Source organism: Aureobasidium subglaciale, assembly GCF_000721755.1.
Source record: "Aureobasidium subglaciale EXF-2481 unplaced genomic scaffold scaffold_47, whole genome shotgun sequence".
Classification (NCBI taxonomy): Eukaryota; Fungi; Ascomycota; class Dothideomycetes; order Dothideales; family Saccotheciaceae; genus Aureobasidium; species Aureobasidium subglaciale.
Window position 1 is genome coordinate 31140 of NW_013566948.1, and position 19230 is coordinate 50369.

The 19230-nt window shown below is 50.6% G+C and overlaps 7 protein-coding genes across 7 annotated transcripts; 2 read left to right on the plus strand and 5 right to left on the minus strand.

The window, feature by feature from the left end:
- Positions 1-422: 422 nt before the first annotated feature.
- On the plus strand, positions 423-1619 carry AUEXF2481DRAFT_578522 (uncharacterized protein). The gene is made up of 2 exons (XM_013483282.1): positions 423-1161; positions 1217-1619. Exons 1-2 carry the CDS (start codon positions 464-466, stop codon positions 1533-1535), a joined length of 1017 nt encoding a protein of 338 aa, XP_013338736.1. The 5' UTR covers positions 423-463; the 3' UTR covers positions 1536-1619.
- Positions 1620-2369: 750 nt separating this feature from the next.
- On the minus strand, positions 2370-4059 carry AUEXF2481DRAFT_71693 (uncharacterized protein; the record flags this gene model as incomplete). Its single annotated transcript, XM_013483273.1, has 2 exons — positions 2370-3575; positions 3628-4059. 2 exons carry the CDS (start codon positions 4057-4059, stop codon positions 2370-2372), a joined length of 1638 nt encoding a protein of 545 aa, XP_013338727.1.
- Positions 4060-4973: 914 nt separating this feature from the next.
- On the minus strand, positions 4974-6890 carry AUEXF2481DRAFT_103474 (uncharacterized protein). The gene is made up of 4 exons (XM_013483283.1): positions 6699-6890; positions 6400-6650; positions 5620-6341; positions 4974-5564 (listed from the first exon to the last, which is right to left on the minus strand). Exons 1-4 carry the CDS (start codon positions 6859-6861, stop codon positions 5156-5158), a joined length of 1545 nt encoding a protein of 514 aa, XP_013338737.1. The 5' UTR covers positions 6862-6890; the 3' UTR covers positions 4974-5155.
- Positions 6891-7407: 517 nt separating this feature from the next.
- On the minus strand, positions 7408-9536 carry AUEXF2481DRAFT_34148 (uncharacterized protein; the record flags this gene model as incomplete). The annotated part of the gene is made up of 5 exons (XM_013483266.1): positions 7408-7862; positions 7919-8665; positions 8752-9088; positions 9174-9278; positions 9327-9536. 5 exons carry the CDS (start codon positions 9534-9536, stop codon positions 7408-7410), a joined length of 1854 nt encoding a protein of 617 aa, XP_013338720.1.
- Positions 9537-10291: 755 nt separating this feature from the next.
- On the minus strand, positions 10292-12074 carry AUEXF2481DRAFT_75138 (uncharacterized protein; the record flags this gene model as incomplete). The annotated part of the gene is made up of 6 exons (XM_013483277.1): positions 10292-10395; positions 10456-11166; positions 11214-11396; positions 11450-11697; positions 11756-11944; positions 11997-12074. 6 exons carry the CDS (start codon positions 12072-12074, stop codon positions 10338-10340), a joined length of 1467 nt encoding a protein of 488 aa, XP_013338731.1. The 3' UTR covers positions 10292-10337.
- A 492-nt stretch (positions 12075-12566) lies between these two features.
- Positions 12567-14004, minus strand: AUEXF2481DRAFT_9611 (uncharacterized protein; the record flags this gene model as incomplete). The annotated part of the gene is made up of 3 exons (XM_013483261.1): positions 12567-13318; positions 13369-13745; positions 13793-14004. 3 exons carry the CDS (start codon positions 14002-14004, stop codon positions 12567-12569), a joined length of 1341 nt encoding a protein of 446 aa, XP_013338715.1.
- Positions 14005-16348: 2344 nt separating this feature from the next.
- AUEXF2481DRAFT_704689 (uncharacterized protein) lies at positions 16349-17348 on the plus strand (the record flags this gene model as incomplete). The annotated part of the gene is made up of 2 exons (XM_013483284.1): positions 16349-16763; positions 16826-17348. The coding sequence occupies exons 1-2, from the start codon at positions 16591-16593 to the stop codon at positions 17346-17348; spliced, it is 696 nt and encodes a 231-aa protein (XP_013338738.1). The 5' UTR covers positions 16349-16590.
- Between the last annotated feature and the right edge of the window lie 1882 nt (positions 17349-19230).

Below are 19230 nucleotides of genomic sequence, written 5' to 3' on the forward strand. Positions count from 1 at the left end.
TGGCCAGCGAGGCCAACCGCGTCCAACAGATTTCCAGCAACTACAACCAACAGGCTGCCGTAGACGCTGTTATCAGCGAGGTGCAAGCTAGTCCTCTGCCTCAGAAGCGTGACACGGCTCTCTTTCGTCGCGATGTCCTGATTCAGACTTATCCTGGATACACCGCCAACATTCAAATCAACGATGCAGCCATGAGTGCCCCTCTCAACTGTCAAAAGTCTGATACCTTCCTGGGAGCCAAGTTCTTCACCTCGGGCCCCTTCGATACTACGCTTTGTGCCGCAGCGTGTACTGCCCAGAGTTTGTATAACGTTCGTCATCCTCCTTCTAACGGAGCCCCCAAGACATGCCAATTCTATAACACGTATGCCATGTACAAGAACGGGGACTATCAAGGTCAATACTGGTATGTGCTGAACCAAGATTTGATGTATACTTGTCGTGACTAACCGACTGCAGCTCCATGTACACTCAAGCTTGGGGCGCCAGCTACGCGAAGAACGCAGGGCAATGGCGCGGACAGGACCACTACACCATTGGTCTGAGTTATATCTCCTCCAACGCAACGATCTCAGGTGATGTCAGCTGTCCTTCAGATGTGCCATATCTCAGCGCTAGTGGTGCTGCCTTCTGCTCGGCTTACATCGCCTATACTCCCCCTACGACGACCGTGTCTACTCAAACCGTCACTCCCGCAGTCTCCACTGTGCTCTCGACTCAGATCAGTCTCCAGACCGATACTATCTACAGTACTGAGCTACAGACCAGCGTTCAAACAGCAACTTTGACCCGCCAATTGAGAAGAGACATACAGACCCCTGCATCTCTTTCGACATGGTCTCCATCGCGTATCTCGGCTGCTTGCTCGGCCGTCGCTACCGGTACAAACACGGCAACTGCCACCGAGACTGCCGCGACGCCTTACACTACCATCGTCACAACCCAAGTGCAAAGTCTTACTCAAACCATCCCTACCACTCTTATCGTCCAGACAACCACGACCACAACCCTCGACCTGGCACCAATTCCAACACCCGTTGTAGGCCTCAATATCATCCAGAACCCCTCATTCGAGAACGGTCAGACATCCTGGTCCTGTTCGGGCCAAGGCTGTCGTAGCTGGTCATACCAGCCAGCAGCCCAAGCAGGAAGCGGCTACTTGTAAGACACCTCTAAAGCCTTTGTTACAAATCAGACAAAATTAACAAGACGACAGAATCGTCGAATTCGGTCAATCCTCATCCACCGTAAGCCAACCTCTGACCAACCTCAAGCCCGGTGCCTCGTACACGTTGAGCTTCTACAATGCTGCACAAACATACAACACCCCCAATTGCAACATCCAAGCATACTTGGACTCCACCCTTTTGACGACTGCCAAATTGGTCGACGGTTACAACGGCTACCATTATGCCTACACCTCTGCTAAGGTCACACCCACTGCGACCAAGCAAACCTTGAACCTAGTCATGAGCTGTAATCCCACAGGAAACCAGTTTTTGTTCCTTGACAATGTCCAGTTCTATGCCAACTGAGGTACATGGGGTGATATATAGTCAGGCCAAAGCGGGAGGGAAGGCGAGGTAAAAAAAAAAAAGAACACAGGGAGCGGAGTCGGTTGGGCGTTATTGTTTCGTTAATTTCCAAACTTGCACTTGTATTAGACACTACTTTTGATATACCCAGTCTCTTCCAACAATCACATGTCAACTGTTGAACACGGATTCACCTCTACATCAAATTCCCTGACGTTCAACTGTATGTACGCGATTACGCGACAGCATCCAACATGCGTCCAAGATATAAGACCCTCGTACAATAGGATTGCTGTGATGATTTCCGTAGGGTACAGAACCTTGAGACTCACTGACAGGCTTTGGCGTTCGTCAACTCTATTGTCCGACTGCTTTTGTCACGATAATAACCCGTAAAGGGTGCCACAGATCGAGGGGAACACTGACGACATCATGAAAATACACACACACTCTCTATCATCCCATGAACGGTGGACTTAAAGTGATAGCCGGGCTTGAAGACACAATAAATCGGTATGGAACGCATGCATGATGAGTGACTGGGATCAAATAAGATGCGGAGATCGTCCGGCTTCTCCGCATGAGGTTCCGAACAGGTGTTTGGGATGCTTCATGCACAGATCACAGTAGTCTACAGTCGCCTACGAGAGTTGATTAAACCCATTCTTTCATGGTTAGTGTCGCTTGTGTTGATCACAAAACCATCTTGCGCCGCTTGATGCGACATTGAGTTGTTCATGGAAACGGACGACGAAGCTCGAAGTAGAGCAAAAAATAGAATGTATTATGAGTTCGTAGCTAATGCATTGACGTCCCGGACAAAAAGAAGCACTTCTAGAACATCTGTCTGTTTCTCATCTCGACAGGCAGGAAAATCATGGTCAGGGCAGACAGCCAAATACCACCGGCACCCAGCCATAGGATACCGGAACTCTGGCTGGCCAGAAGACTTGCTCCGGCAAAGGGAGCGACGATGCCAGCGATACGACCCAAGCAGGACAGCATGCCACTGGCACTTCCACGGTACGCCGTATCAAACAGCTCGGGAGCGGAAGCGTAAAGGACGGCGTTGAAGTAGGTTTGCATAATGTACTCGAAAGCGTTCAGACCGACATAACCGGCAGTGGTGTTGACTTGAGTGTACATGGCCATGGCAAGACCCTGACAGATGGCGGAAAAGACCAGAGACCACTTTCTGCCGACCAGAGGCAACTGGACTGAGGCCATAGCAATGATGGCACCGGCGATACCAGGCGTGTAGATGGCGATGTACTGGACATAGGTCTTGGTGACGGTTGTAGCTCCGCTGCTGACATTGTTGCGGAGAAGAATGATGGGCAAGAATTGACCGGCAAGGTTGAAGGACCAGTAGTCGCCCATGTAAGCGACGGCCAGGAGGACAAAGATGAACATCTGGAGCTTGTTGGTAAAGAGGGCCTTGAGATGCTTGAAGCTGTGGGCCGTGTTCTTCAAGACCTTCTTGGTCGTTTGCATGGTGCTGAGGGGCTGGCCAGTCGTCTCAATCGCGTCGGTCGACATGGAATACGTCTCGTCAATGGCAGCAAGATGGACGACAGTCAGAAGTGGTGGGGGAGCCTTGTTGAATCTGGCGATCTTGTGGAGAACCTCAATGGCCTCGGCATCTCTGCCTCTGCTGACGAGGAACTTGGGCGACTCTTGGAAGGTGAAGATGAAGTAGCGGAGGAAGAAGATGACGAGAGTCATGCCGCCGAGGATGATGAACAGGTATCTCCAGCCCATGTTGCTTGACGTGGTGCAGCAGGGAGTCACGCCGTTGCCGCAAGCAGGCAAGTCGGGGTCGCAACGCCACTTGGGTCTGGCCGTGGTGCCGAACGCGAGGAGAGAAGCGATGGCGACACCAACGGGCTGCCAGAGCGAGAGCAATGCGACGAGGAAACGACGGTTCTGGGGAAGAAACTCGAGAGTGATGGTGGCGTCAATGGGGATGTTGCCGCCGAGACCAAGCGAGGCCAAGAAGTAGATGCCGCAGATGGCGTGGTAGTTGTGCTTGGGTGCTGCCTGGAAGGTGAATTAGCTGCTGTGGGAGGATTGACTGAGTGGTGAGACATACCAAGAGCAGACCAAAGACGGACGTGATCAGACAGGTCAGGTTGAAGGCCCACTTGCGGCCAATCACATCGACCAGAAGACCAAAGCTGAAGGCGCCAATGGCCAGCCCGGCGTTTGCCAAAGAGTAAATGTCTCCGGTTCTGGCATCGGGCACACCCATCTCCTGGTAGATGGCAGTTGCCGCGAGACCGACACCCTGCGACCACGCGAGATCCAGGAAGTAGCCGAAGCCGCACAGAAACCAAATGCACCATTGGTACTTGCCCATGCCGAACTTGTCGAGTTCAGCATTAACAAGGGCCGCCTTTCTCTCGAACGGCGTGAGGGCATGGGCTGCGTTTCCCTTGAGGATATTGCCGAAGGAGAGACCAGCTTCTTGCGCGACAGGGACCGTGGCTTGACCTACTTCGGCTTCGGCCTGGTTTGACGACATGCGACCAATGCTCTTCTCATCTTGCGCATGAATTGACTCGGCCTGCTTGGAGCTCCGGAAAGCGTCCATTGTCGCCGTCGTGCTGTTGGAGGAATTGGTTGGATTAATGGGCGCACGAAACGACCTTGATGGTGTGTTTGTTGCTGCGTCACTCAGCTGGCGATAAGATAAGCTACACCGAAAACAGTAGGCGCGAGTGAATTGCGGAAAAAACAACAAAAGATGCATCAACAAGAGCGGGGTCACACAAGCACTTTATCTCCCCTCCTGCATGCCAGAGCGTGGCGGAAGCGGTTATGACATGTGCAAAATTCTTCTCCTCCATTATGTACTAGCGAGAGCTGCGTCTTGGAAACTCGCGCCAGTGCTTCCCACAACACGCGAGCTCAAGATGACCTTCCCGTCCCAAGGAACCACTGTCATTGCCTGCTTTCTGCTCTCCCGCCTTGCCACTGCTGCTAGCGTGGGAGCTGATAGCTGATCGCTGCCATCTCTGGCTGATCGTGAACCTAATTCAGCTTGGCAAGATCTATCGTGGGGTCGAAAGTGGATTTGGGGTCCATCGCTCAACCAATCGGCCTCTCGCCATATCTTTTGCCTGCGACGTTGAGCCTCACAGGAAGCTATTGACGGCTTTGCGGCGGTGCTCGGGAAACGAAGATTTTTTCTCTCAAAATTCCATGGACGACAGAGTGCTCGCCGTGACATCCGAATTGACATCGCCGCATGCTTGAATATGCCTCGTGGAAGAGTTGGCGATCGGTGTGGCCGAGCTGACAGGCAGCACCGCCGCTGACGCCCGAGTGCGCCATGCAGAACTCGCTGCATGGAAATCGCAAAGCAAGTCTAACCGTTATCTGAGGTGGCGTTGTCGCAATACTGCCAACGGCAACAAGTAAATTGCTGCTCTGTCTGTTTCCATTCGTCGACTTTTCCAACGCAACTTCAATTGAACGGATTGGTATACGACTCGTCAAGCTCAATAGTTCAGCCAAGGATCCACCATGGGAGCGGAGGATTCTGCCACTGCCTTGGCCGTCGCCTTGTAATCGCTGCGTCATACAAACACCAAGGCCAGGCAAACTAACACTATGTTCTACACCCGTTTGCCCTCGTCGTATATTCCGACTCGTGTGTGCACGCCAGTCTTAGATGATTGGTATTCCACGGTCGCGTCGACGTTCTCGTCGCTTGACAAGGCGATGGTGCCAGCATATTTCTCAGCGAGCTCTCTCCTGCAAGGTGTCAGTAAGCAAATAATGGACGGAGAGAAAAAGACGTACTCCTGTCTCTGATGGAAGTAGTGCACAATCCATGTCATGGCGATGAGACAGATGGCTGTAGCGGCTGTGAACGAGAAGCCTTTGACATATCTCGGCGCCTCGACAGTCTTCCAGAAGATGAGTGGAGTCCACACCGTCGTGGACTGAGAAATGGCATTCATCGCGACCAAGGTGAACGACCGTTCATTCACATCATGCTTCAATATGTCGTTCGCCCATCCGCTACAGCTTGTCAGCAGTGTCCCTGGCAGTATGGTGTTCGAATCCGTGGACTTACTAAAGCACCGAAGACATTGCGACAGAGGAGTAGGCGGTATTAAAGGCAAAGAACTTGGCCACTTCTGGGACATTCCACACTAACAAAATGACCACACCGAGCAGATTCCAAGAGTGTGCAATTGTGATGGCCCAAGGACGTCCAAAGAGCAGATCTGCTCCAAAGCAAATGAACAGAACGTAAAAGATGCCAAGACCTGGCGATGTTGCACCGAGATCATTGAGGCGCGACGTCGAGTACTTGTGCAGGCTCTTCAACCATAGCAAATATGGAGCTGTTGACGCGTTCAAGCAAGCATTCCAGAAGAAAATGTCCCAGATGACGAGCACCCAGAGCTTCCAGCCGAAGAAGACTTTCTTTGCCAATTCCCAGGTCACCGGCTTAGTGTCATGAGTGTGCCCTGCTCTCTCCAGACGGTCCTTGGCCAGAGCGAGTTCTTCTCTCGACAAGAAGACAGACTTTGAGTGTGTCGGAGTACCAGGCCAAACCCAGAACCCTACAAGTCCAAGTGGAAGAGTGATGACACTATTGATGATGAACATCCAACGCCATCCAGCCAAGCCGTGGAGTCCATCAAGATGAGCAGAACATGCGCTTTGTATCAGACTCGCCGTTAGAGTGCCCAAGGTAAGACCGACGTAGAAGACACCACCTCTTCTGTTGATCTCATCGCCACGATACCAACTCCCAAGAACATAGTGCACTGCTGGGAAGAAAGCGCTCTGTTGAAGCATGTCAGCATCTATGGCGTCGTTTTCGATACATGCAGGTGGCTCTTACCTCGAACAAGCCAACGAAGAACCGATAGGCCATAATCTCAGAGTACCCTTGCGCTCTAAACTGGAGAAGAGTGAATACGCCCCACAGTATGTCCAATGCTGGGACCAGGATATTCATTCGAATCTTGGGGAATAGCAGCGCAAATGGCAACTGTCCCAGCACAGCCCCAAGGTTATACATGATCTGAAAATGTACAAGCTCATTGCCGTGGAAATGAAGATCATCCGACATTCCAGATACATATGCATTATCTAAGTCTCATCAGTATCTTTAATGCAAGAGGGAGATACTTGACTAACTGATGTTGCTCTGATCGAGATATTTGGCCCAATATGTGACAAAGGCATAGGTTACGATTAGTAAGTCCAGTTTCGCAATCAGCTTGCGTTCAGCTTTTGTGTCAGAAGGATGGTACCAGTGATACCACTTGCGGTCTTTACGATAGGGATCCGACTCAGTCATTGTTGTATCTTGTGATTCCCAGTCGACTGATTGACACGGTTGATTGTGGGCGAGCGTTTTCTTATATCTTCTCGGCCTTGGTTATGGCGAAATGTGGATCAACAAAAAGCCGGGACGGTCTGTTGAGTAGGCCTCTGGACTTCTTGCCGGCAAATGTTTTCTTGGTGAGCAAATTTTCGACTAGACCCACGGAGAAGCACATGGCTCCGCTATTCGGCGATAGCAGCATGTTCGCAATCAAGGATTGTATTGTGCGATAGTGTGGCTGACTTGGCAAATTGATCCTATGTGAGAGCCCTGCATGGTTATACAGCTCGACGAGCACGCCATTGACAGTGGCAGACTGCGATATGTGGTGCACGCGTTGCAGCATGGAGAACCCCAACAATTAAGCCATTCGGTGCCGACATGAACTTCAGCATAGATCAATATGATCTCGCGCGACAAATGCGACATACGTTCAATTGGAAGGTCATCGCCAAATGGCATATTTTATGTCACCCGGTATCTATCCTTGACCGTAGTTACACGTGGGTACATGCTTCCTTACAAGTCCCACCACCGCTCATGTAAGTCTCGCAAATCCATCTTCTCTGGCATTTTGAGATGCACGGTGGGGTCACTATCAGGATCCAACTCCCGCTTAGTCCATCCATTGCCCCAGTAAGCAAATCTGTTTTCTGGCCTCACATATGTGTACTCCCAGTCTTCCCATCTTGGCTCCCTGCGTACCACGGCAAGATGACTCGCACTACCAGGCCAAAGTCCATGGATCCTTCCGCCTGGACGTCGACCGTTTGCCCAGCTACTGCACTTGCGCGAGAAAGTGGTGCGAGGGAAGAAAGCGTCGCAGTAGGTTACAAAATCATCGGCTGCGGCCTTGGATGGCTGCATGCTCGATATCCCCTGACTGCTTGCTTTGCGAAGGACTTTTGCCATGTATGCCACTTGACTCTCGACTGAGTGTGGGACAGAACCAGAAGCTCCTGCTGCGTTGGGGCCTATTACGAAATCAGTGAGATCGACAGAGCGTGGGAAAGGTAGATTGTAAGCTTACCATGAAGATGCAGCAGATTTGGGAACCCTGGAGTAGCGATGCCAAGGTAAGAGTAAGGCCATCCGAACTTACCGTCAGGTCTCCAGTCTTTGGAGAGGTCGTAGTCGCCGGCAATGATGGGAAAAGGAGGAGCAAAATCTACATTCGCACCGGTGGAACAGATGACCGCATCCACGGGTCGATGAACACCATCTTGCGTGACGATGCCGTCCTTTGTGAAGTGGGAGATCGGAGTTTGAATGAAGCTGACGTTAGGTTTTGTGAGCGCCTCGAGGTACCCGGGGCCAGGAGTCAATCTTCTACAATGCGGAGGAAAGTCTGGGACAATCTGATCGAGGAGCTCCGGTTTCTCAACGAGTCTCTTTCTCATCAATTCTTTGAAATCGCGAGCCGAGTTCTTACTTGTCTCAGAGTTTCTGAGAACAGCATCGAAGCGTCTGAAGAACGGCCCTTCTAGCTCTTTGCGAAACTTTAGATAAGTCGCAGGATCCTTGAATGATTCAAGCTGCGCGGATGTAAAGTGCAGAGGAGTCGCTTGACGTTCTCTTGCCGACCCATTGAAACTTCCTGCAATCCACGTGGGGCTTCGAGCGTAGTGGTCAACGTGACTTGCCATCTTCTGTAGCTCAGGTGTGACTTGAATGCCAGACGCGCCGTTACCGATTGTAGCAACTCTCTTTCTGCTGGGGTCGAATGTCGGGTCCCAATTGGTTGAATGACGAAGATGCCCTTCGTATTCGTCGATGCCTGCTCTCATCTCGCATTAGGAAATCACTCCCACGACTGACAGAGCATAGGCGTCCAGAGGCAATCACCCCTACGCTATCACTCACCTGGATATTCAGGCAACTTCCACTCGTTGAAATGACCGATAGCAGAAATGATGAAGTCGAAGTACTCGGTGCGCTTGACGCCCGTGGCAAGACCCTCAATCTCGAGTCGCCATTGTGACTTCTCATTTTCCCACACGGCTTCAAGCACATTGACCTGGAACTTGATCTTATCGTAGACGTTATATTTGGCGGCAATACTCTTCCAATAGGCGAGGATTTCGGGTCCCTGCGCATATTCTTCGCTCCATTGCGTGTTTGGCGAAAAGCTTGTCTGGTAGACATTTGCAGGAATATCGCAGCGAACGCCTGGGTAACGATTTTCGAACCATGTGCCTCCCTGCAATATGTCAGAAATGAAGGACATATTGAGTGTGAGATAGAGATTCGAGGGCTGACAAGTGTGATGAGATTTCATGGCATACCACTTCCGGATTTTTCTCGAGTATTGTCAACTGTAAACCAGGCACTTTGGCAGGAAGCAACGCTCCAGCAGTGACACCAGCGAGCCCAGCTCCGATAACAGCTACCTGGCGATTGTGAGCTTCGCAACAGGCTTAAGCAGCTAGATACCTTACCTTGAGCTCGCGAACATCATCGATTGGATGCTCACCAAGCTTGAAATCGGTCGGATATGGGTAAGTCCAATTCTGTTCCGAGACATCGTCCCCACCAGCATTTGTGTTTTGCGGTGAGTCTTGGATGGTTTCGACGACACTGACACTAGAGCTCTTGATGTCACGAAGTTCTGAAGCGCCATTGACTCGAACTGTAGCTATGGTGGCCATTTTACTGTGGTTTGGGGACGTTCGTGGATGGGGACCAGAGATACAAGCCCAAAGAAAAAGCGAGAAGATGTTTGTGTTGACGCAGAATACTCACAAGGATCGTGCCCTTTTGGAAACATCATCGGCTTTCTCACCGTCACGGAAGTGTCTCTATTGCAAGAGCAGATGGCGTGCGTGCTCACGTCATCGCGACTGCCTCTGACTGGACGAATAACAGCGTCGCAAGCTGGAGATGATCAGTCTCGCACGAGTGAGGCCGCTGGTGCATTATCTCTCGCAATTGCGTTACACGTCGAAGCATGAGAAGATCAATTTTCATCGCTCGCTCGCGCGCTTGCCGATGCCGCGAGAACTCGACAATGGAGTGAATTGCGACACGCGAAGATTGAGGGAGCTTCTGGAAATTCCATCTCAGTGCGGAGTGGTTTGTCTTGTTTGCTCTCGCACGCAAGCAGGGCCAAAATGATGCCGCACTCAACATCCCGAGTTTCGAGATCCCGGACATACTTGCACTCACTGTCGCGGAAAATGCTCAACTGCCCCGTTCAACCAACTGGGGGTCATTCTGTCGTGTTCTGATGGTACACGCACCTTCATGAAGATTTCGCAGGTGATTGTGCTGGAGGTGACCAAAGCGCGACTCAAGCCGCACGTTTGCTGCCAGCCACGATCTCGCTCGGAAATGCTGGTATCGCAATGAACGGCGGACTAATTCCAATGGAAGATGGAGACAAGGGCAGTCGTGGGTGGGGGGAAAGACAATACTGATCGGATCTGCGAAAGAGCTAGTTCTAACACTTATCAAGCCGCAACTTCGGTCGCGTTGACCGAGACGCCATTCTTCTCCAACAGGACGTCGCTCTGGTTACCACCAATATCTGGATGTCCGGGTAACTCCTGCTTGTCCTGCACAACGTACGGAGCATCTTCCTTGTAGACGTTGTACTTGTACCTGCTTCCAGTGTGGTCGGCTCTCAGACTCGCCTGTCCTGCACCGTATACCTTTTCTCTTTGTGTCAGGCCGTTCTTCGCTCCCTTCTCCGGATAGACGCCACGGCGCCGCAATTCGGGTATCAACAGCTCGATAACGTCTTCGAAAGTACCCGGGGTAGTGACGTAACCAATATTGAAGCCATCGAGGTCAGCTTCGCGAACCCATCGTTGCATCTCATCTGCGACTGTTGCTGGCGATCCGACACCGACAGGTCCGAGACCGCCAATTCCCACTTTCTCCGCCACAACACGAGGTGTCCACTTGGGAACTTCCTTGCTTGTAGTCGTAAAAGCATGAAGCTGCGAAGTCACTTTGTGGACTTCCTTCGAGTCTGCCGCGGTGATCTCCTGATCCAGAGGAATCTTCGAGATATCGATGCCGGTCCAACCAGAGAACAGAACAAGTCCTCCGGTGATAGACGCATACTTCTTGAGTTCAGCTAGCTTCTCCTGAGCTTCTTCATCTGTCTTTCCCAGAATTGGGGTAAATGTAGCAAAGAACTTGATGGACGCTGGGTCGCGACCTTCTTCCTTGGCGAGTTTACGGATCGCATCAATTCGCGGTCTCAAGACCTCTGGGCTATGGCCTGACACGAAAATGGCCTCGGCATGCTTGCTGGCAAAGGAGGAGCCGGCACTAATATGATAAGTATGATGTCGCGATGATGTACGCATGGTACTTACGGAGATGTTCCAGCTTGGAACAGGAATGGCGTGCGCTGAGGCGAAGGGTCGGTGATATGTCTCGACTCAAGATTGAAGTACTTCCCCTGATGCTTGATTGTTCTGATCCTCTCAGGATCAAAGTATGTATCATTCTTGGCGTCGGCAATGATTGCATCATCACTCCAGGAGCCCTCCCAAAGTCTTTGGTGGTCAGCTTTTCAGCTCGTCATAACCATGGCTTTAAATCAACTCACTTGTACAGCAGTCTCAAGTACTCGTCTGCTTGCTCATAACGCTCGTCATGGTCGATAGGGGTATCGATACCAATAGCTTTGAAGGCAGCTTTCTTCCAGGATGTCACAATGTTCCATCCGATACGACCTTGGGTCAGATGGTCCAATGTTGAGAACCTCTTCGCAAGCAAGAAGGGCGGCTCGAACGATGTGCTGGCAGTGATGCCAAATGAAAGATTCTTCGTGACGGCCGCCATGGCAGAGATTGGCTGTCGCAATCATCCAATCATCAGCTGCTAGCCAAGATGAACCAGAAATTGAACTCACGATGGTCGGGTCTGTCATTGGCCATTGTGCCGCGCGACGAATGCACTCGTCCAAACTGTTCTGGTAAGTATCGTAGCCACCATATGTGTCAGCCAAGAACAAGGCATTGATGTCGCCCTTCTCAAGCAATTTCGCAAGATCGATCCAATAGTCTAGGCGACGCTTTGTAGTTGACTTGTCGCTGGGATTCTACGATTATCAACACCTGAAGTAGACTCGAAGTGGAGGCTGCAGCGATCACCTTCCATTGCCCGGGCGACAGATGCCCGATTGTGCTCATATCGAATGCATTGAGCAGAATTTCTTTCTTGGTCGCCATGTCTGAGTAGTCTACGATGGTATTGTGCAGAATTTGACAGCACTCAGAGGCAACTATAAGTAAGCACTTCGATGGAAGGGTCGTGCTTGCGTACTCTGTGAGCGGATGCGTTGTCGTGCTAGCACGCAATCTACCCCATGCATCAGCGACATGCAGTGGCCCACTGCGTCCTTCCCAACATGATAGATCGATCATCCTACGCAACGCACGAACTGACTCAGACTTCTAGTCATCGTTGCGAAGAGGAATCTTCGCAGTTTGGGGTTACGGTTCAATCGCGCGCCGCTGTAGTACTGATTCCCCACCTGCGTTCGCTATGGCACATCATTTTTCAGTGACTCGGGTTACCTTCCAGTTCGCGCAGGCTGATCATACGTGTCCTCTTACTACAAAGCAGTAGACTCGGTGACACTAGACATGGCGTGCACACCGAACGAGGATTCACAACTCCAGGCAAAGAAGGAAAAACATGGTTCATTACTAACTGTCCGATCATAACTTTTGCCTCAGAGTCAAACCTCCGTGTAACACTCGAGCAGCAGCCAGGAAACAACCTCCTAAAACCGCTGCAGCCCCAGAGAAAGCCCAGGTGGCTGTGAAGCCATACCTGGTCAAGATTGCACCCGAGATCGGTGTGCCAGCAAGCATACCGAGACCGATGGTCGCACAAGCCATACCGATTCTCGTTCCAATAACTGCTCTGCTTGGCGAAATGAAGACACCAAGAGCAGGGATTATTGATACGATAGAACCAGAGAAGAAGCCGTAGAGACAGGAGACGGCAATCAAGGAAGCTTGTGTCTTTGCGAAGATCAAGCAAAATGCAAGACTGCCGGTGATGAAAAGGCAGGGAACGACGACGTTGAACAGTCCGATTCTGGCAGCAATCAAGTTTGGTCCAACTCTACCGAAGATGGATCCAGCAGTGATGATGGGGAGGAGGTAAAATGCAAGCTCTTTCGAAGTGATGCCGTATGAGAGAGCATAGACCTCGATGTAAACAAATGGGGTCCAGGTGCCTAGGAAAGCGATCATTGATCCGATGACATAGACTGTGAAGGCAGGCTCCCTCCAAGCGGTCGTGTCGAAGATTTTACGCTTCTGAGCAGGCAGGACTCTGACTCTGAGTACGGCGTTCGAGACCAAGAGCGTACCCAAAGCGATGAAAGCAATGACTCTGGTTGCGGATCCGAAGCCTATCCTTGGCTCTAAGGTGTGGAAGACGATCGGATAGATTGTACCACCTTGAAATGGTTAGCGGAGGTTGTCATAAGCCTGTGAAGTATGTACTTACCAAGACCACTTCCAGCTGCAGCAAGACCCATAGACACGAAGAACTTCTTTTCAGAGAAGTATGTGGAGAGAATGGCGAGGGATGGAGAGAATAGACAGCCCATTCCAAGACCAACGGCAAAGGCTTGCGAAAGCATGACTTGCCACAGCTCTGTCGAAACACTGGCGGTCATCAAGCCAACCACGATGAGCGAGGAGCCGACGATCAACAAGATACGAAAGTGGCCTGCGTCGAATAGAGGTCCGGTCAAAGCACCGGCGAACAGCATCAAATAGGCCTGTATCGAGCCGATCCACGCAATGGTCGAAGCTGGGTAGTCGCGAAGAGGACCGAGAGCGTAGTATGTCCCAAAAGATCCAAAGGCATTGACAAGACCCCTGGAAGGCATGAGCTTAGTTCAGGGAACAGATCTTGCATTACTAACCATGTGTTGAACCAGAGGAAGAAGGCACCCAGAACTTGCAGCCAAGCGACGAGTCCGCCATTGGGAATCTTGTCCGAGTCGCAGACTCCATTTTCAATACTGGAGTTGCTGGAAGAGTTCAGAGAGTCTGCATTCAGCTCGATGACAGAGAAGTCGGCGACCTCTTTCTCAGAGCTGGAAAATGATGACGAATCTGAGTGGTGAGAAGACATGATGCTGAGAGGATAGTTCAGAGTGATCTGGTGTCAGAAACGACTGGTGAGACGTCTAGTTATATGACCCTTCCGCCAAAGAGTGAAATTGATTGTGACAGACCACAATTCTATTGCACGGATATAGCGACAGTTTCACATGGCATTCCGGCGTCGCCGTACCATTCACAGACAATGGTCCTCTATTCGGCGCTATCTCCAAAAGTCCGATCAGTCGAAAAAAGAAACGCAAACGTTGTCTTGTGTTTGCAGCTGCCATCGTTGCATCGTTGATGAAAATTGACTCCAACGGATGAGCTGAAGATGAGATTTGGGTGGGTGACGAGTCAGCATGTCAGCACGTGGAAAGTTGGAAAGGGCAAGTTTCGGCTGACGAATGCGCAACGGTTTTGGGGGCTTGCACAACGCCAGCTGAAGAGCTGCGAAACCGGGTTTGACCGTCCACCTTTTAACACACGACGCAGCTCTTTTTCCTTCCTAGGGGGCTGACAGTGGCTGAACGCCCAAACAGAAGCAATTCCGCTCTAGCAACGAATCCTTCCAGAAGGTCAAATGACGGAGGAAATGGCATGTGCTAACGACACACAAAAGCTTGTCGTGAATTGGCAACCATGATTTGCAAAGCAGCGACCACATGGCTTTCATGCACCACCGTTGAATCTCCGATCAGCTTGCACCTACTTCCACATCCGGACCTGCAGTCATCTCAAGTTCTCAGCTCTCTGATTGTTGCTTCCCAAAGCTCTAGCTGATGACCCAAAACATCTCGGGTTTCTCCTAGCTCTTTTTCCTAGCTTGTGAGTGGGTGATGAACGACGTTTCGGTCTTGCCGATTTGTTCATTGGCCATGTACATCGATACGCAGACAGAAGACAAGTTCACTTGTATATATTTCGAGCTCAATGCATCCACAAAAATCAGAGCACACCACAACACTTTCCCAATCAGCAAGCATCTCACATACAACACTCGAAAGTCCGAATTCTTGACACACTCCACTCAGCAACATCCATTTTCGAGCAATCGATCAAATTTTCTACTACCTCTACAATTTTACCGTCCCCACAATGTCTGCCGCAAGCATGTCGCAAATGAGCACTTCCCAGTCCAGCTGCCCGCCATCACCGAGATCGATTTTGGAAGAATACTTTATGAACATTGAAGACCTTCAAGACCTTGATGCTGCCTCAATCACTTCATCAGTCTCATCCTCAGTCTCAACCAGATCTCAAAAGCTTATCAGCAACATCTTCTCTGGTAAGCAGATCTTGAGCTTGCTCCACAAGTAACTTCCTCATCTGACTGTATTTGCAGGACTGTCGTACTCAAAGAACAAGTTGCTTCAGATCGCCGCTCCTCGCAGCCCCATCGATTTCGACTTCACATTTCCCAGCCTTGAATCTGTGTTTCCCTCATAAGCTGAAGGCAAATATGTATAGTGGCCGTTTTGGAGTATCATATAGCGCATGGACTGGTGGTTGATTGGGCCTGGGAAAAATTGGTGTTTGCTTTCCTTTGTTAACGGCATAAGTTTGGTCTAAGATGGAGTCTGGGTTTCTTTCCTTTGTTTAAGCATCTGTCCACCCAGACTTATCGTATTGAATCAATCTACCTATCGCTGAGCCAGACCCTGACCGTCGCCTTTCATGATTTGCTCTTTCTGGTTGATTGGTTTGCGGTGTTCTACACTGATCAACAGGTACTGTTCTACACCTCCGCATGAGCTAGACTTCATGCAGCTTTCCATAGCGCTGTGTTCGATTTCGATTACCTGGCTAGAAGGATGCCGTGCATTGAGCGATATATGCTGGTGCCTACTCCGAGCGACTGCTTACGAAGCTGTCGGTGCTAAATAGGTAACAATGCTCGGCGAAACGATAGCTAAGACGAGGCTTTCCTCAATGATGAACGGCATTCCTCCTAGATGGAGCAGATCTGATATGGAATGACAGAGGATGTCCTCAAATGAATCCCATCGAGGGATATTGGTTGCTCAACAAGGAAAGTCACCATGGTGCTTCAGAAGGCTCAATAGATAACGTGTCAAGGAATACAATTTGCTCTCTGATGTTCCGCATAAGAAACAATGCTTGATTTTGCTCTTTCAACTAGCTCTTTGGCATAATCTGATAGTTTACGTACTTCCTCAGGACCCTGGACAGTTTTCCTTCGTGGTGATCAAGCTGAAATGGTAAATGATGTTTTGTTAAATGTGTATGTATTCGGGTCAAAAATAAGTATTGTCCGATCATAGAGATGACACAAGAATAGCATCTATAAATCTGACGGGAATGTGGGATGTTGATTGACGAGATGTTCCGTAATCCGAGTGGTGATCTGCGGTCACCCTCTACGTGTTGGATCGTCCCCAAGCGCTCGAATCCGGGCTGCCCCATATCACACAAGGTAATGGCAATATTTCAAGAAGACTAAGCTGTCTACCGGACTCCTTCCTAGAATCGTATTGCCTTGATCAACGTCCGTTTCATCAGTCACGAAGCGAATTGGACGTCGAAATGCTGACCTTACCGACGACCCATATCCCACACCTGAACGCTGAGCGCTGGGATTGACATTGCGAGATTTATGGGTGACATCTGGGACTTCTACGAGGTCCAGTCATTCAGAGGTTCATCCCCAATGGCGCAGTTACAGATTGCTCAGTGGGAGTCTCCGTTGGATGAGATCAGTGCAGAGCTGTCCAGAAAGACATTGTATCGAGCGGACCGTCCATTTAACGAGCATTTCATTGGTTCGGAGTGTGTTCAGATGGAACAGGCAATGAGCGAGCAGAACTCCGCGCGACGTATCGTCCAAGCAGTTTGTCTGCCTTGAGCCATATCTGGATATGTGCTGCTAGCGCGTGGATCAGTGGTAGTGCCATACGAACATTCGCAAGATTGAATAGGGTCGCTCAAGAACTGAACATCGACAATACTTGTCCGATAGTGTCATGCCCAGACATGACAGGGCCTACGCTCTCCACTTCTTCTCCTGCCTCAAGGCGCTCTTCCACTAGTCTTTTGAACCAAGCTGTCTTCTATCAAGCGTTCGATGTCAACCTTGATCCTACTATGGAAGGCTTCAGTCCGTCTCACTGTTCGCCAGTACCATACGACCACGAGCCCGCTTCGACTGTCTGTCAGGTCTCTGGTTTAGATCCTCCCTCAAACGATCATACAATCGGTATGAGCGTCAGTCCTGCACTCCGGGCCGGCTTCCAGGCACACGCGGACGAAGGTGCTTATGACTGGTTACCTTCAACGTGGCCGCCAACGCTCCCTCACAACCTCAACTTGTTTCTGGAAGACTGGTGTATAGAACCCTTCATGCTCCAGAACTAGCATCTGTGGCCCGATCCTACGTATGCCACACTCCAGTAGACTCTGGGCGATATATCCAAAGTGGACTATCACTTGAAGCTTAATGTGCTCGGGTGAATCAATTCTGTCTTGTTGAGTACCAACAATCGATCTGGAAGGTGTCCCCCCAGTGTCCTGGTGTGGTACATGAGAATAAGCACTGAGGCTCGAAACACGAGGACCATGATTCGATTGTTATACAGACTGACAGTTGCGGCTTTTGGACCAAGGTGATCAACTCACATAGTCCTCATCTGCCAAGAAGGTATTGCCATAGCCGCAGAGCGTTTCAACTTTTGCTGTTTGACTTTCAACGGCTCATCTGTTCGCTTCGCTATCGACGACCACTACCTATGAATCCGTCGTTCTCGATCATTCTTCATATGTGGCCAACACTTCATGTTCCAATGATGGAATTCTCGTTACGTTCACTTCCCGAGAGGCATTTGTTTTTGCATCCAACAGTTGGTCGGCTTCGGGATCAGGATTCGTACTCGTTACCTACACAGACGGCTGTCACGGAAGTTCAGATCAGCAGCGTACCTTCTGGATGATCGACTCTTTGGAACTGTTGGCCGACTCTTTGTCTATCCTAGCTGCCGTCGAGAGCGAGTTGGCGATTGAAAACGCTCTGTATGAGGTCGACCTGCAATGGGGAACCTACTACCCTTCCAACAACTCAACCAACGGTACTGCTTCTAGCAACGGCTCAGGCGCAGGGGCGTCTACTACAAATGGATCCGGTCCCTCACCCTCTGGATCTGGGTCTTCGAACTCAACCGCAAATGGTGCAGCCTGTGGTATTGCACCTTCTAGTGTTATCGATGGCCTGCCTGCTGCCAACTGTGGTGATGGTAAGTTTGACCAAGAGCTTGACGATGCCATTGGTTATCTGGACTTCAGTTCCAATTCTGCGGATGGCTCCAGTCTCTCGGACTTCTTGCCAGACACTAGTGTTAGCTCTGAGGATCTTACCGATGCTGAGGATGGCACAACTCTCTCTCGCCGCGCTCTGGCGCTGCAAAAGCGATGGAACCCTTTCAAGGCGATAGCTAGAGCAGTCACCAAGGTCGTCAAGACAGTCGTCCAAGTTTACACGGCTCCTGTCAGACTTATCGCAACTGCCATTCGCCACATTCCGGTAGTCGGAGACTTCATTGCTAAGCAGACAGAGTTTGACCCTTCGATCAGTGGCTCGAAAGACTTCAACTTTGGTCCTGATGCTGATGCAGACTCACCATGGGGAAAGGCTACTCAGATCTACTCGAAGAGCAAAACATCTGAGTCTGGCAAGGCCAGCGGTGACATCACTGTCTTCTGTGTAGATTGCGGCGTCAAAGGGCACATCGCTCTGGCAGGTCAAGCAAAGTTCAACATCCTGGACGGTTTACATGGACTTTCTGCGGCTGTGAATGCAAATCTCGTTGCTGGGGTCAACCTTGGCTTGGTAGCTCACGCACAGTATTCTGACACCAAGTCAAAGGCCTTGGTCCGGGCCCCCCTTCCTGAAGTCGGCGTTGCCGTCAAGGGCGTGTTTTCCGCTGGAGTGTATCTCAGTGTTGACGCTGTTAGCACCATTGCTGTCACAGCCGAAGGTCAGGCACTTGTCGGTGTTGTCATGACAATTCCAAATTTCCAAGCAAACATCAACTTGTTCGATCAGGATGGCGCTGGCAAATCATCGATTTCCGGACTCAACCCTACCTTTGAGAAGCGCTTCGAAGCTAGTGCCGAAGTCTCCGCCTCTCTGACTCTAGCACTACCTATTGCTATCAACTGTGGATTCGAGATTCCAGCTCTGAGTCTCAAGAGAGCCATATCGTTGATCGAGCAGCCAAGCTTGTACGGAAAACTCACTGTTGCC

What these genes read in the sequence shown, in the direction of transcription:
- AUEXF2481DRAFT_103474 (XM_013483283.1), bottom strand. Translation starts at nt 6,861, where the DNA reads ATGACTGAGTCGGATCCCTATCGTAAAGACCGCAAGTGGTATCACTGG. An exon ending in TCTCGATCAGAGCAACATCA is followed by an intron (nt 6,651 to 6,698) that starts GTTAGTCAAGTA and finishes GATGAGACTTAG; the next exon opens with ATAATGCATATGTATCTGGA. An exon ending in GCAATGTCTTCGGTGCTTTA is followed by an intron (nt 5,565 to 5,619) that starts GTAAGTCCACGG and finishes GACAAGCTGTAG; the next exon opens with CGGATGGGCGAACGACATAT.
- AUEXF2481DRAFT_578522 (XM_013483282.1), top strand. Translation starts at nt 464, where the DNA reads ATGTACACTCAAGCTTGGGGCGCCAGCTACGCGAAGAACGCAGGGCAA. An exon ending in CAAGCAGGAAGCGGCTACTT is followed by an intron (nt 1,162 to 1,216) that starts GTAAGACACCTC and finishes ACAAGACGACAG; the next exon opens with AATCGTCGAATTCGGTCAAT.